This window comes from Gekko japonicus, unplaced genomic scaffold (genome assembly GCF_001447785.1).
Source record: "Gekko japonicus isolate JY-2015 unplaced genomic scaffold, Gekko_japonicus_V1.1 scaffold626, whole genome shotgun sequence".
NCBI classification, from domain to species: Eukaryota; Metazoa; Chordata; class Lepidosauria; order Squamata; family Gekkonidae; genus Gekko; species Gekko japonicus.
In genome coordinates, this window is record NW_015170911.1 from 163190 (window position 1) to 175529 (window position 12340).

Genomic DNA, 12340 nt, shown 5'->3' on the forward strand with positions numbered 1-12340 from the left:
AGAAAATTCACAAATACCTCAAATATGTTTGTTTATATCCCACCTTTCTCACTAATGGGGACCCAAAACAGCTTACATCATTCTCCTCTCCTCCATTTTATCCTCACAACCCTCTGAGGTAGGTTAGTTCAAGAGTGTGTGACTGGCCCAAGGTTGCCTAGCAAGCTTCCATAGCAAAGTAAGCATTCAAGCCTGGTTTTACCTAGATCCTAATCTAACACTTTAACCATTACACCATGTGGGTATCATCTTTTTTACAGAGCGTGCTCTCTCTCTCTCTCTCTCTCTCTCTCTCTCTCTCTCTCACACACACACACACACACCTAAAATATGCATCATTAGAAAACATGGCCTTCATTTTGCAGAGTTTTCCAAATATTGAAGGGTGTGATCAATGCCATACTAATAAAAAAGAGAGCCAAGAGACATGTCCACATGAAAACACCCATGTATATCCAACACTGTAAAGAGTGTTTCAGAGGCATAAAAGAGAATCTTTGAAACTCTGTTTTGGTATGTGTCTCTTACATTATAAATCTATACAAGTGTAAATTATCTTTTGAATATCCCTTTTGTTTATACTGCATTTGTAATATTCGCACAGGAGCCTGTACTAGTATTTAGCAGTATAGCAAAGGTTGTTTTCTTCCTATTCAGCATTAAACTATCCTCGGATCCACCATTCTATAAAAAAGTGCCATGTTTCAACAGAACTGTAATTTATTGGTGCCTCACCTAGTTTAATGCCTACAATATGGTAATCATAATGACCAACATCCATTTTTCCAGAGTGGAGGAAAAAATACTAATAAATACCCATCCCCATAATGCAGACTATCTGCTCATCAGGAAAGCAGTTCTTTGGCACGAAGTGACTGATTCATGCCCTGAAGGTTGATATCCATTAAGTGCATATAGTTATATGTGGAGAGACACAAGAATTTACAAATAAGAAGGTAATGTGTACCATAAACTACTCTGGTCCATTCTCCCTTCTTTCTCTCCTCTGTTCACACGCAATGGCATTCTATTCACATACAAGACTCAAAAGACAGCACTGCTTACTCAAGCCATTCACATGCTGTTTTTACAACATAGAACATTAACAATCCCACACCCGTGCAAAGACTTGCAATTGACCAACACACTGGTAGTGCTTCTGCTGCTTTTTTTCTGCTGCATCCCCCCCTGTCAATACACAGCCCCATCAGTCCGTAGCCCCATGTGTTTGTGGATGTTCTAAACAGTTTAAATATCCATAAACATTCAAGAGATATCTTAGCAGGTTAGGAAGCTCTTGGTTTTACTCCCACCCCCATGTAACAGCTAGTCATTCAAGAAAAATGCAAACAAGAACTCACTTGCATCAAATCCTTTATTCTTAAGAGTGGTGTCAATGAGGTAAAAAGTACCAAACCCTAGAACAAGCCATGTCATTTTCCTGCTTTGGTAGAACATGATGTGGCCAGCCGATATCATTTGAGCTAGGGCGTTTCTAACATACTGTTAGAATGTTGGGTATGGGTAGTTCTGGGATTAACTGTCCTGTAGGGTTGCCCACTTCCTGGTGGTGGCTAGAGATCTCCTGGGATTACAACTGATCTCTAGGTGACAGAGATCAGCTGGAGAAAATGGCTGCTTTGAAAGGTGGACTATATGGTATTATACCCCATTGAAGTCTCTCTCCTTTCTCAGGCTCCACCCCCAAAATCTCCAGGTATTTTCCAACCTGGAGCTGGCAACTCTATTCAACCTGCCTCTTCTGCACTGTTGAAACCACAATATCAGCAGCTGGGTGTGTAGTATAGTTGTACCATGGCATATTTTGGTGTTTGGCACATAGGCTGCAAAAGTTGGGCACCACTGCTCTCCAGCGATGTTTTCCCTTTGTCCCCTAACTGATTTGATTATTATGGAATGTTTTATGGATAAGTAACTATAAGAAGGGATTTTTTTTCTTCAAAAATGAAAAACATGTTGTTGCTTTTCTACAACGTCATTTAAAACAATCCAACAAATTTGATGAACTCTTCTCTTTATAATCCTGTCAGGCCTCCAGTGGAAGACAGTCAAACCCTTTTGACCCCTGTGGTAAGCTGTGGGCCTCCAGGAACTTTGCTGACACGGCCTGTCATTCTAACTATGCACCATTGTGCAGAACCAAACATGGAAGACTGGAAAATCCAGCTGAAGAACCAAACGACCCAAGGACAATGGGAGGTGAGATCCCAAACCTTCAGTGTTTGTTTATTTATTTTATTTATTATTTGCATTAATATCCTGCCCATCCTGCGAGCAGGCTCAGGGCAGGTAACATCATTATAATAAATACAATTTCAATTTAAAAACACAATAAAACATTTTAATTAAAACAATGGGTACAGCTTGAACCAGTGTCAGTTGGCTATAAAGTTTTGGCCTGATGGTGTGGTGAGTTAAAGGCCAATTGTTGGTGGTCAATAAATGGATGGGTGACAGCAACCTCAGGGAGGCTATATATGGGCACCCATGGCTTCAACCAAAGGCGCCATCTTGTAGGCCCTGTGGAATTGAAGAAGATCCCACAGGGTTCTGGTCTCAATAGGGAACATGTTCCACCAGGCTGGGGCCAGGACAGAGAAAGCCCTGGCCCTGGTTGAGGCAAGATGGATGTCTTTCAGACCAGGGACCACCAGGAGTTGTTGATCTTTAGAGCGTAACACTCTTCGAGGTGTATATGGGGAGAGACAGTCCCTTAGATATGTTGGTCCCAGGCCGTATAAGGCTTTAAAGGTCAAAAACAGCACCTTGAAGCAAATCTGGTACTCAACTGGTAACCAATGCAGTTGGCGGACCGTGTGCCTAATGTGAGCTTGCACAGGCGATGATGTCAGCAGGCGTGGTGCCACATTCTGCACCAGTTGTAATTTCTGGATCAGCTTCAAGGGTAAGCCTGCATAGAGCGAGTTGCAGTAATCAAGGAAGTGGCCATGGAAAAATGCAGATCTGGCGACTGCAGCAACCTGGGCGTCCATGGAAAGAGAGGCATCCAGTGTCACTCCCAGAGTCCTCACTGCCTGGGCTGGCATCAAAGGCTCCCGTTCCAGTGTGGGGAGCCTGGTGCCCACATCCAACTACCCTCAACCCAGGTACAGGACCTCCGTCTTCGATGGATTTAACTTCAACCGACTCTGCCACAACCATCCAGCCACAGCATCCAAAGCCTCAGCCAAGTTCGTAGGAACGGAAGACGGATGGCCATCCACTAACAGATAGAGCTGGGTGTCATCAGCATACTGATGACAACCCAGCCCATAACTCCGGACTAACTGGGCAAGGGGGCACAGATAGATGTTAAATAATATTGGCAAGAGGATCACCCCCTGCGACACTCCACATTTGTATGGGCACCTGTATTTGACATGTGTATATGTTATAACAAATTGAAATATTAGCAATGCGGTACTATCGGACTAAAATTCCTTGCTTGCCAGTAGGTTAGTTGTTATTCAAAAATAGTGCATATAGAATATTAAGGGGTCAATGTTTGATGTGTATGTCTCATCAGTTCCTGGGAAACTGATTCAAATGAAACTCAAAAAGAGGAAGCAAAAAAAAATCACGAATGAATTTTTCCAAAGTAGGTAATGTAGGCCTTTGGAATGTAGTACATAAACTTTCTGGAAGTGAACAAAGGTGTGAGAATTGGGCATTACTGCCATAGATACATAGGGGCAGTAGCATCAGTATTTAAATTCTCCTTGAATGCATCAGTAGTTGCCCGTCATGCTCTGGAATAGATTCACGGTTGAAGGCCAGTCTGTGATGGAATTATTGCAGCAGGTCTGTTATTTCCAGTTTTATGATATGAGTAGCTTTGGAAGTGAGTGAGCAGCATCACTTCTTTTCTGCTTAGCGGGTCCTTCTACCATCTCCCATGTGTATTGCAAGTAGGTTTGCCTTATACATAGTAGTCATAGGTCGTGGCTGCCATTTTGTTCCATTGGAACCAAGATGTTCTTTTGGCACTAAATGTGTTTTGCATCAGCAGAAGCCTCCTTGAACCAGAGCAACATACAAGTGCTAATGGAACAAAATGGTAGAATCCAACCCAGCTTTTTGTTGCTGTTTTTTGTTTCGTTTTGTTTTTGCTTTCAAAAAATTGCTACTGTACTCCTGAGAACTCTTAGCTTTCATTGCATACCTTTAAGGTTGTCCGTGTTTAAGGTTGTCCATGTTTTATTTTGCTTTGCTTTCCCCCATTTTTGCCATCTTCTCCTTGTTTGGGAAAGATTTCTGCCAAGACTTTGGTAAGCTATTACCAGTCAGAGTAGGCAGTAGCAGGTTAGTTGTACTAATGGTCTAATTCAATATAAGGCTGTGTCACATGGTCATATGACACTGCAGGTTTTGAACATGTTTTTGAGATTATGAATGCAGTTTGCAAAAGTCCAGTAAATTTCTCCTGCTAGCACAGTAAGCCAAATCTTGTGCAGGTTCATTCTCTTTCCTTTGCTCGTTCTTTCTGGAACAGACCTCCTATCTCTCTCCATTGAACAGATGTTTGTGCTGCTTGAGGCAAGTTACTGTTATAAGTGCCAGTACAAATGTTTCATGGCTTGGCCAGCGGGGGGTGTAGAATCAGCAATGCAGATGACACTTTTCTTTCTACCCCTCAGGAAGAATGGTGTGTCACCTTTGCAAATGTGCAGCATCACCTTTCTCTGAACCCAGCTCTTGAATCTCATCCTAAACTAGGAATTCGCTCAATCTAGTGAGCCCATTCCCTCTGCACCACCAGCACTGCCAATTTCTTGCTAGGAAATGGGAAATGGGAGGCTTGTGAATTCGTCACAGCTTTGTGGTTCTGAAACATCGAATTTGCAGAAAGGAGTGTCACATTTCTGGGTTCTCCAGTGTATTTTGCCAGAGCGTACCTTTTGCGTTTGGCAATGCCCAACGTTGCGAAGTGAAAGGGTTAAGGAAACTCTTTACTACTGTGTGCATGTGGGAGAAGACCCAAGAGTGCCAAAGCACTGTGTTAATGTTTGATTCAACACAGTATTAAAGAACATGGGTCATTTCCCTTTATTAATGTATATTTGAAATTGGCTCCTTGCATATCAATTAAGTAGCTGTCTAAACTCAGCTGAGATGGTGCAAAGTGCTGTCAAGTCACAGCCAACCATAGACTTTTCAAGGCAAAAGACATTAGAGGTGATTTGCCATTCCCTGTCTCTGTGCAGCAGCCCTGGACTTCTTTGGATGTCTCCCATTCAAGTACTAACCAGGGCTGACCCTGCTTAGCTTCTGAGAAGATTGGGCTAGCCTGGGCCATCCAGGTCAGGGCTTAGACTCAGCTACCTACCTACTATTTGGAACTCAACCATTGCATCCGGAGTGGTCAGGCAACTGCTCACTAAAAACCTACCAAGACTGGTCTCATGTTGTTAATCCTTTTCTTTCAGGATGTGGTGGCAGTTGGGGAAGAAAACTTCACCACCCCATGCTACATCCAGCTGAATCCAGAAGCCTGCCATATCCTGACAGAAACGCTCAGCACCTATGCTTTAGTAGGGCAGTCAGTCACCAAAGCAGCTGCAAAGCGGCTCAAGCTGGCCATCTTTGGGCCACTGATCTGCTCTTCCTTGGAGTACAACATCCGAGTCTATTGCCTAGATGACAACCAGGATGCCCTCAAGGTAAGACGGTCTTCCTTCAGCAGAATCGCTTTGATAATTTGATGTCGTATTTGCTATATGTTTGCAGCATTTGTGTATTACTTTTTTGAACTGTTTTTGACTGGGAGGACACTTGACAACAAGACATAGTTTCATAATGAGGGGGTGAAAAGAGAAGAAAAGGAGATTGGATTTATACCCCACCCTTCACTCGGAGTCTCAGAGCCACTTACAGTCTCCTTTCCTTCCTCTCCCCACAAGAGACCCCCTGCGAGGTAGGTGGGGCTGAGAGAGCTCTTTCAAGGACTGCTTCTTGAGAGAACAGCTCTGAGAGAACTTGTGACTGACCCAAGATCACACCAGCTGCTGCATGTGGAGGCGTGGGGAATCAAACCCAGTTCTCCCAGATTAGAGTCCATGCTCTTTCTATACCAAACTGGAGAACTTAAATGCAGAAGTAAAAACTCTCAAGGCTGCCTTTCTGTGCAATGGTTTCTCTTATTATACACTGAGCTAATTCTTTTCCCAAGATTCTTTCTTCTTTTGTTTACCTATATCATAACCTGGATTCTGAAAATTTTGCATTATTAAAAGGCCATAAGGTGGGGAAAGGACTTCATTGGAGGTTCATGTATTTTTAATGCTAAGTGCCAGCTCCCCAGAGATGCAAAACGTATAAATGCCTCTTTGTAAATAGTTGATAATGATAAAAGAAGCTCCGGGGTTGTTAATCAAGCGCCTGCTGCTATATTGCTTTGCTAGATGACTTTGTCTGCAGTTTTTGTGCTGAGGATTTGCAATGGAAATGAAGCAAGGTTGTTGCTGTTCTATATTTGTGCCCCTCGCTCTGCAACGCACATTTAAATATGCACATACTTGACTCCGTACATACCGTGCATGATGATGATGCCTTAATAATCTTACCCTACTGACTGTTAATACATGTGTGATATTTATTGGAACAGGTTCGTAAAGACAGACACTAATCCATGCTCACCTATAAATCAATCAAATCTAGGGCAGGTTCACAAGCCACGCCACTTCACTGGTGGCATCTTTGCAGCAGTGAAAGTTTAAGAACCTTCATCATTAAGTGTTCGGCTGTGTTGTCAGTGCCTGATTGTTGTCACTTGCAGGTTACTTGGAGAGCAGATTGCCCTTAAGAGCTTCATATAGTAACAGTTCCAGGGATGCATCTGTAAACACTGCCTGGGACACATTTGCATTACTTGGTGTATTGCTAACAAATCCCACTTCCAGTCTGGATGCCATTTGGCAATGAGTGTAAGGGTGCGGTCCCATGGTCCTTTTGTCGGGGTTCGCCGCTGTTCCCTCTCGCATTTAATTTTGCTGATCAGATGGACCAATCCGCCTCCTGTGCCGTAGCAGGCTCACTCGCGCAATGCTCCCGGTTCTCTCCCGCGTTTTCGTGGACTCGGAAAATCAAGTACTTCCCGGGTATTTGTGATTTGAATCCGTGATTTCACCCATCTAGACAGCCATCTCTCGCAATGATTGCGATTAGGGCCATCTGACCATTCTTTGTGCGATGAGGGGTTGTTTTTTTAACTTCCACCTTTGAGCGCATGAGCACTCCCTTGCTGAATAAATTCTACAGTTAAATGTTCAAGTGCCCATCCAGCGCACAGCTCATGGTCCTGCCCGCCCCAGGAGTCCCTGATGCAGCATTGGGATGGAGGGAGGGAGCCCCTGGGGTCAGGCAGAAGAGGCAGCGTGGAAAGTGGCTGGGGGAGGAAGCCGGCGGGTGGGGAAGGACAAAGGAAGGAAGTGCCGGCGGGCGGGCTGGCAGGCGAGCGGGCTACGGAGCCCACCCCAGGAGTCGTTTCCTGTTAAGTGCCTTCCAAGTTGACCAGCCCTCCGCTGCTTGCTGCCGGTATCCCAGACCTCTCCTTAGCTACCAGGCCAGAGGAGAAGGATGACAGAGAGAAGCAGCTGGGCAAAGGGGAAGAGAACGTCTCTGGGAGCCTCCACCAGAATGCAGCTGGCTCCCACTTCCCTCCCTCGCCCCTTCCTGCACTTCCCTTTCGTCCATCCCGAAGGGTCCCCGCTCTGCCTCTCCTTTCTCACCTTCTTCCTCCCTTCCTCCCTTTCCTTGCCTGGCAGACTTCAGAGCACTGCCATAAACTTTTTGGGGAGCTGATCCCCTCCCTCCGGCTGGGCAGCTAACCACCAGATGACCTGCTGTCCGTTCTGCTCCCCTCCCTCCCTGCAGCTGCTGGAGCCTGGCTCTCCCTCCCTCCTTCCCCCCAGGCAGAGGACTGGTGAGGCCGGGATTAGACACCGGCAAGGCCAGGAGCAAGGCAGACCGACCAGAAGAGAGAGCTGGTGAACACAGAACGAAGAGAGGAGCAAGAGACTTGGTAGCTGCGGCGTTAAGAGGGAGGGAGGGAGGGAGCCCCGGCGCCAGGGAGCATGCCCAGCTTGCTGGCAGCATCGGCCAGTGGCATGGAAAGTTGCTGGGGGTGGGGGGGGAGGTGGGCAGGTGAGGAAGGAAGTGCTGGGTGGGCTGGCAGGTGAGCGGGCGGCGGAGAGAGGGGGCGGCTGCATCCTCGTGCAATGCTTGCAGTTTGGGGAGGGATGTGTGAACATCCCAACCCGGGATTCCCGATTAAATTCACAGCAGGAACAAATCGCTATTACCTTACCGTGTGACCACAGCCTAATGGAACATTACAGTGTATTATCTTTGTCACAGCAGTGGTGGGACTAGTTTCAGCAGGTACTAAAAATACAGGAAGGAAATGGCTGAAAGACTAGGAAGGGACAGAGAAGATAGGTGTGTTTTTTTAAAAAAAAAATACAGGTTTATAACTAGAAGAGGCATCATTTCCCATGGTGTGTGCATTCATGCCACTGCCACATCCGCTCATGCCATTTCCACAGAGTTTTGTAGGCCCTCAAAAACCTATAGACCTATTTGACCAGAGATGACTTCAGGCCAGAACACATTACTACTGTGGCACAATGTCACCGTCACATCATCTTTAAAAAAAACCACTGTTGTCTCTGTGCAGCTGTAGAGCACATGCCAAACAAGTTTCCTGCTGGGCATGAGGTTTATTTGGGCCAATGTCTTGACAGCTTCTATGAGAAAATTACTGCATTTTACTCATCAAAATATTATTACTCGCATACCAAACTCATTAAAAGGGGATTAGGTTCCTAGGAGTGTCAAGGTCTGAGTCTCCCAAAGACAAATTATCTTTTTCCTGTCTGCCTGTCTTGATCCACGTAGTCTTTGGGCACCTTCTCATATTCTCCAGAATTTGCATATACAAGCAAACATCTTCTAAGAATTAGCAACAGAGGCATCTAACCTGCTGACATATGCCAGACTCTGGGGGGCTGTTTCTAGAAACATGGATTTCATAGGGAGACCAATATGGCTTTTTTATTATAAATTCAGATACTTGCCCACATATGGAGACACAGTTTGCCTATTGGTGCGAAGCACATAGCCAGCCTTAGTGTATTTTTTCATTGCTTTGTTGAATGGTGAGTAACTAGTTCAAAGCTTATTTAGGTTTCCGTTAACCAGGGCTGCACAATATGCGACTCCTCGCTTCATGTTGTGATCTACCAGGTGCTTTATAAGTAGGATGGAGGAGGGGGAAGGAGGGTTATGAAGCATCTGGCCGGGCAAAGAACATGGCTGTTGTGCTATGTATGGCTGAAGGACCACCTGTTGTGTGGAACGACCTGGGATTGTGCCCAGACCACATGGCTGATTGAACACTGTAACATTAGCTGAAAGCAGCATAATTGTACTTTAAGGGAAGCCTACCGGTTTAGTTCTGGTTGGAACTATAGTCACTGTTGTAGGTTGTGCCACCATAGCTGATTGTGCTATTTGTGTTCTGCCATTTGGCCTAGCAGCAAGAAGTGGGGAATTGGCACAAGTCATGAGTAGCTTTCATGCTTCTGCTACCCTGAATCAAAATGTTGGCCACTCAAAATGACTTTCCATCTGGAAGCACCTTCAGACCCATAATCCCCTGCTTTTGAGTATGCTGAAGCAGATGACATGTACCTGAGTTTAACTCATTCTACGTATTGACAAAAATTAATAGTGCCGTGTTGAGGGGTCCTTTTTTAATATGCAGCAGAAAGGAAAGGCAAAATGATCAAATGTCTGACCATCCAGATTTTAGATATTTTCTGGACTGGATGAACTTAAATTTTCAAAGTGCTGCTTTAACTGAAGTTCACTGATCCCTTTCCAGCTGTTTTTCAACCTTCCTTTATTTAACTTCATACTTACAAGAAAGAGATCAAGACTTTTAACATGAAAGTCAAGTTTATGTACCATCAATGGCTATGATAGATACAAACATCCTACAGCTCTGCTCAGTGTGGCTAACAGGGTCTGTTTCATGCAGACAAAGATGGGTGATTCAAATTCAGCTTCAACTTTTGAGGCACCTTTAAATCTGAGAAGGATATTATGAGCTATGTGTTCAGCTTTAGGCACTGCTGCAGCTTAGTGCTTTAGTTAGTAAATAGTAAAACCTCATGTTGGTCGCACATTATGAAAGGCATCATCTATTTCCATTTACTGTATAGTTGCAAGTTGGGATTAGTGGAGCCAGCTGGTTCTGCTTGGATAAGTTTTGGAGGAAAGCAAAATTACTCTGTTCCACTCTGACAAAATTGCAGAATGGCTTGTTGAATACGGGGTACACAAATAGAATGAGGAGGGATAGCTCTACAGCCCATTTTTTATGGTCCTAGTCTGATTCAGTACTAGGTGGTGTTTTCATTTGGCCCTTCAGTGGTGTGTGTCCAACCATCCATGAACAGAGGTTATCACACATTCCTCTCCTTTCTTGTAGCCACTCCCAACCCTGGGAAAGATCATTCCTGGTGTTGTGGAGGAACAGCCCTGAGCGTTGGTGGGATGGAGTGAGGAAGGACAAAGGGATGAACTGAGTCCTTTTCCTCAGCAGAGTTGTGCTTGTGGAAGTAGAAGGAATAGTGATTTCATCCCTATCCTTCCTCACTCCAGCCCCCCAACCCCACACAGCTATTCCTCCACGAAACCCTGGAAATGATCTTTCTTGGGTTTGGAAAAAGCTGCAGGAACAGAGAGGAATGTAGGTAAACGTCCCATGTTATGCACAGAGTGGTATAATACTGTCTCTGATGCAGAGGCCTATGGGGACCACCGCAGGGGTCATTTCGTAGAAAAAGAGCTAGGGGAACTCATAAGCATAACTCATTAGCATATGCCACACCCCCTGACATCACCAGAAGTGTGTCATAAGGCCACACCCCCTGACATCACCGGAAGTGTGTCATAAGGCCACACACCCCGCCCCCAACGGTCCCGGCCGCCGGCCTTGCAGCTCCACTGCCGAGCCCCATGAGGGGCCTGGCGGTGGACCTGCAAGGCCAGCGGGGGTGCAAGGAAGCCCCGCGAAGGCCCTCCCTGGCCCCAGGCAGGCAGGGGTGGGGAGAGGCAGGAAGGAAGCAACTTACCCTCCCTCTTCTCCTGCCTCCTCCTGGCTGAATGAGGGCCGGAAGCGGGGCGGCCGGAAGCGGGGGGCGGGGCTTCGTCATGTGCCCCGCCCCCGTACCTCACCCGGGGGAACTGCGATCCCCCGCGATCCCCCCTGAAATGACCTCTGGGTGGTCATAAGAAGCTTTCAGACCACTGCTGCAGTGAAGTGTCTCAGAAGGCACTGTCCCTTTGAGCTGCTCTGGTTCATTTTGGAATGGGTTGGAAGAATCTATTGCAATGTAGCGCATTAGTGTTGTGTTCTGAAATTTTTTTGTCTGAGCCTATATGGATATTGGCAGTATCTCTAGTTAGTAATGGTTTCATATAGTTAAACTCAGGTGCATCCTTTCAGTATATAACAAAGCCTTTCATTAAAAAAATCATTAAAAATAGCTGTAAACCAAGCATGTAAAGATAGCCAATATCCCTTATGTGAAATGTATGTTGGATCTGGACCAGTGTTCCCTCTAAGCTGAGTCAGTGTGAGCTAGCTCACAATTGTTTAGCCTCCAGCTCACACACTTTTGCCTTGGCTCAGGAAGAAGGGCTCCAGAGCTAACTGATTTATGCAGTGGCCAAATCACTGGCTCACAACTTTAAAGTCACTAACTCACAAAGCAGAATTTTTGCTCACAAGACTCCACAGCTTAGAGGGAACATTGATCTGGACTTCTGAATATTTTCTGCAATGTCATTGCAAAGAATTGTTTTAGTCCATGTGACAAATGGTCGTTGTTTTCATGTTAAAGAAACACAGCATGGGAAGCAAAAAAATTGGAGTAACTTTGTTGATTTAGCTGGAAATGGAAGGCAAAATAATTCCAGGATTTTGAGTATTTGGATTAAACTACATTCATATGGTGAGCATTCTCAGTTTCCTTCTCATTGGTGTTGTGAACGCAGAGGTAGTCACACTGGCAACAGAGCTCCCGTGCAGGAGTTCTGTGTCCACTTTCTTCCATCACCTTCCCTTTTCCCTGTATTGTTCCCTTTGCTATGCTACTAGAGAACTTTTTGAGGGCTTTTTAAAAAAGTAATTATAGTGGCAATAAAATGAAAGCTGGGAATTCAAGGAAATTAGTACAAGGTGACAGTGGATGGTTATAAAATTATTGTGCTCCACTTTTTTTCCTTGTCAAGTCACAGCTAACTTACAGTG

At 45.3% G+C, this 12340-nt stretch overlaps 1 protein-coding gene across 1 annotated transcript in view; it reads left to right on the top strand.

Moving 5' to 3' along the window:
* UNC5C (unc-5 netrin receptor C) overlaps positions 1 to 12340 on the top strand; it is a gene marked incomplete at its 5' end in the record, with an annotated part of 170796 nt that overhangs the window by 135521 nt on the left and 22935 nt on the right. Inside the window, 2 exons of the mRNA XM_015418683.1 lie at positions 2052 to 2220; positions 5448 to 5681. Of these exons, the coding sequence (XP_015274169.1) occupies positions 2052 to 2220; positions 5448 to 5681 (403 nt within the window). The remainder of the gene's footprint in view (positions 1 to 2051; positions 2221 to 5447; positions 5682 to 12340) is intronic.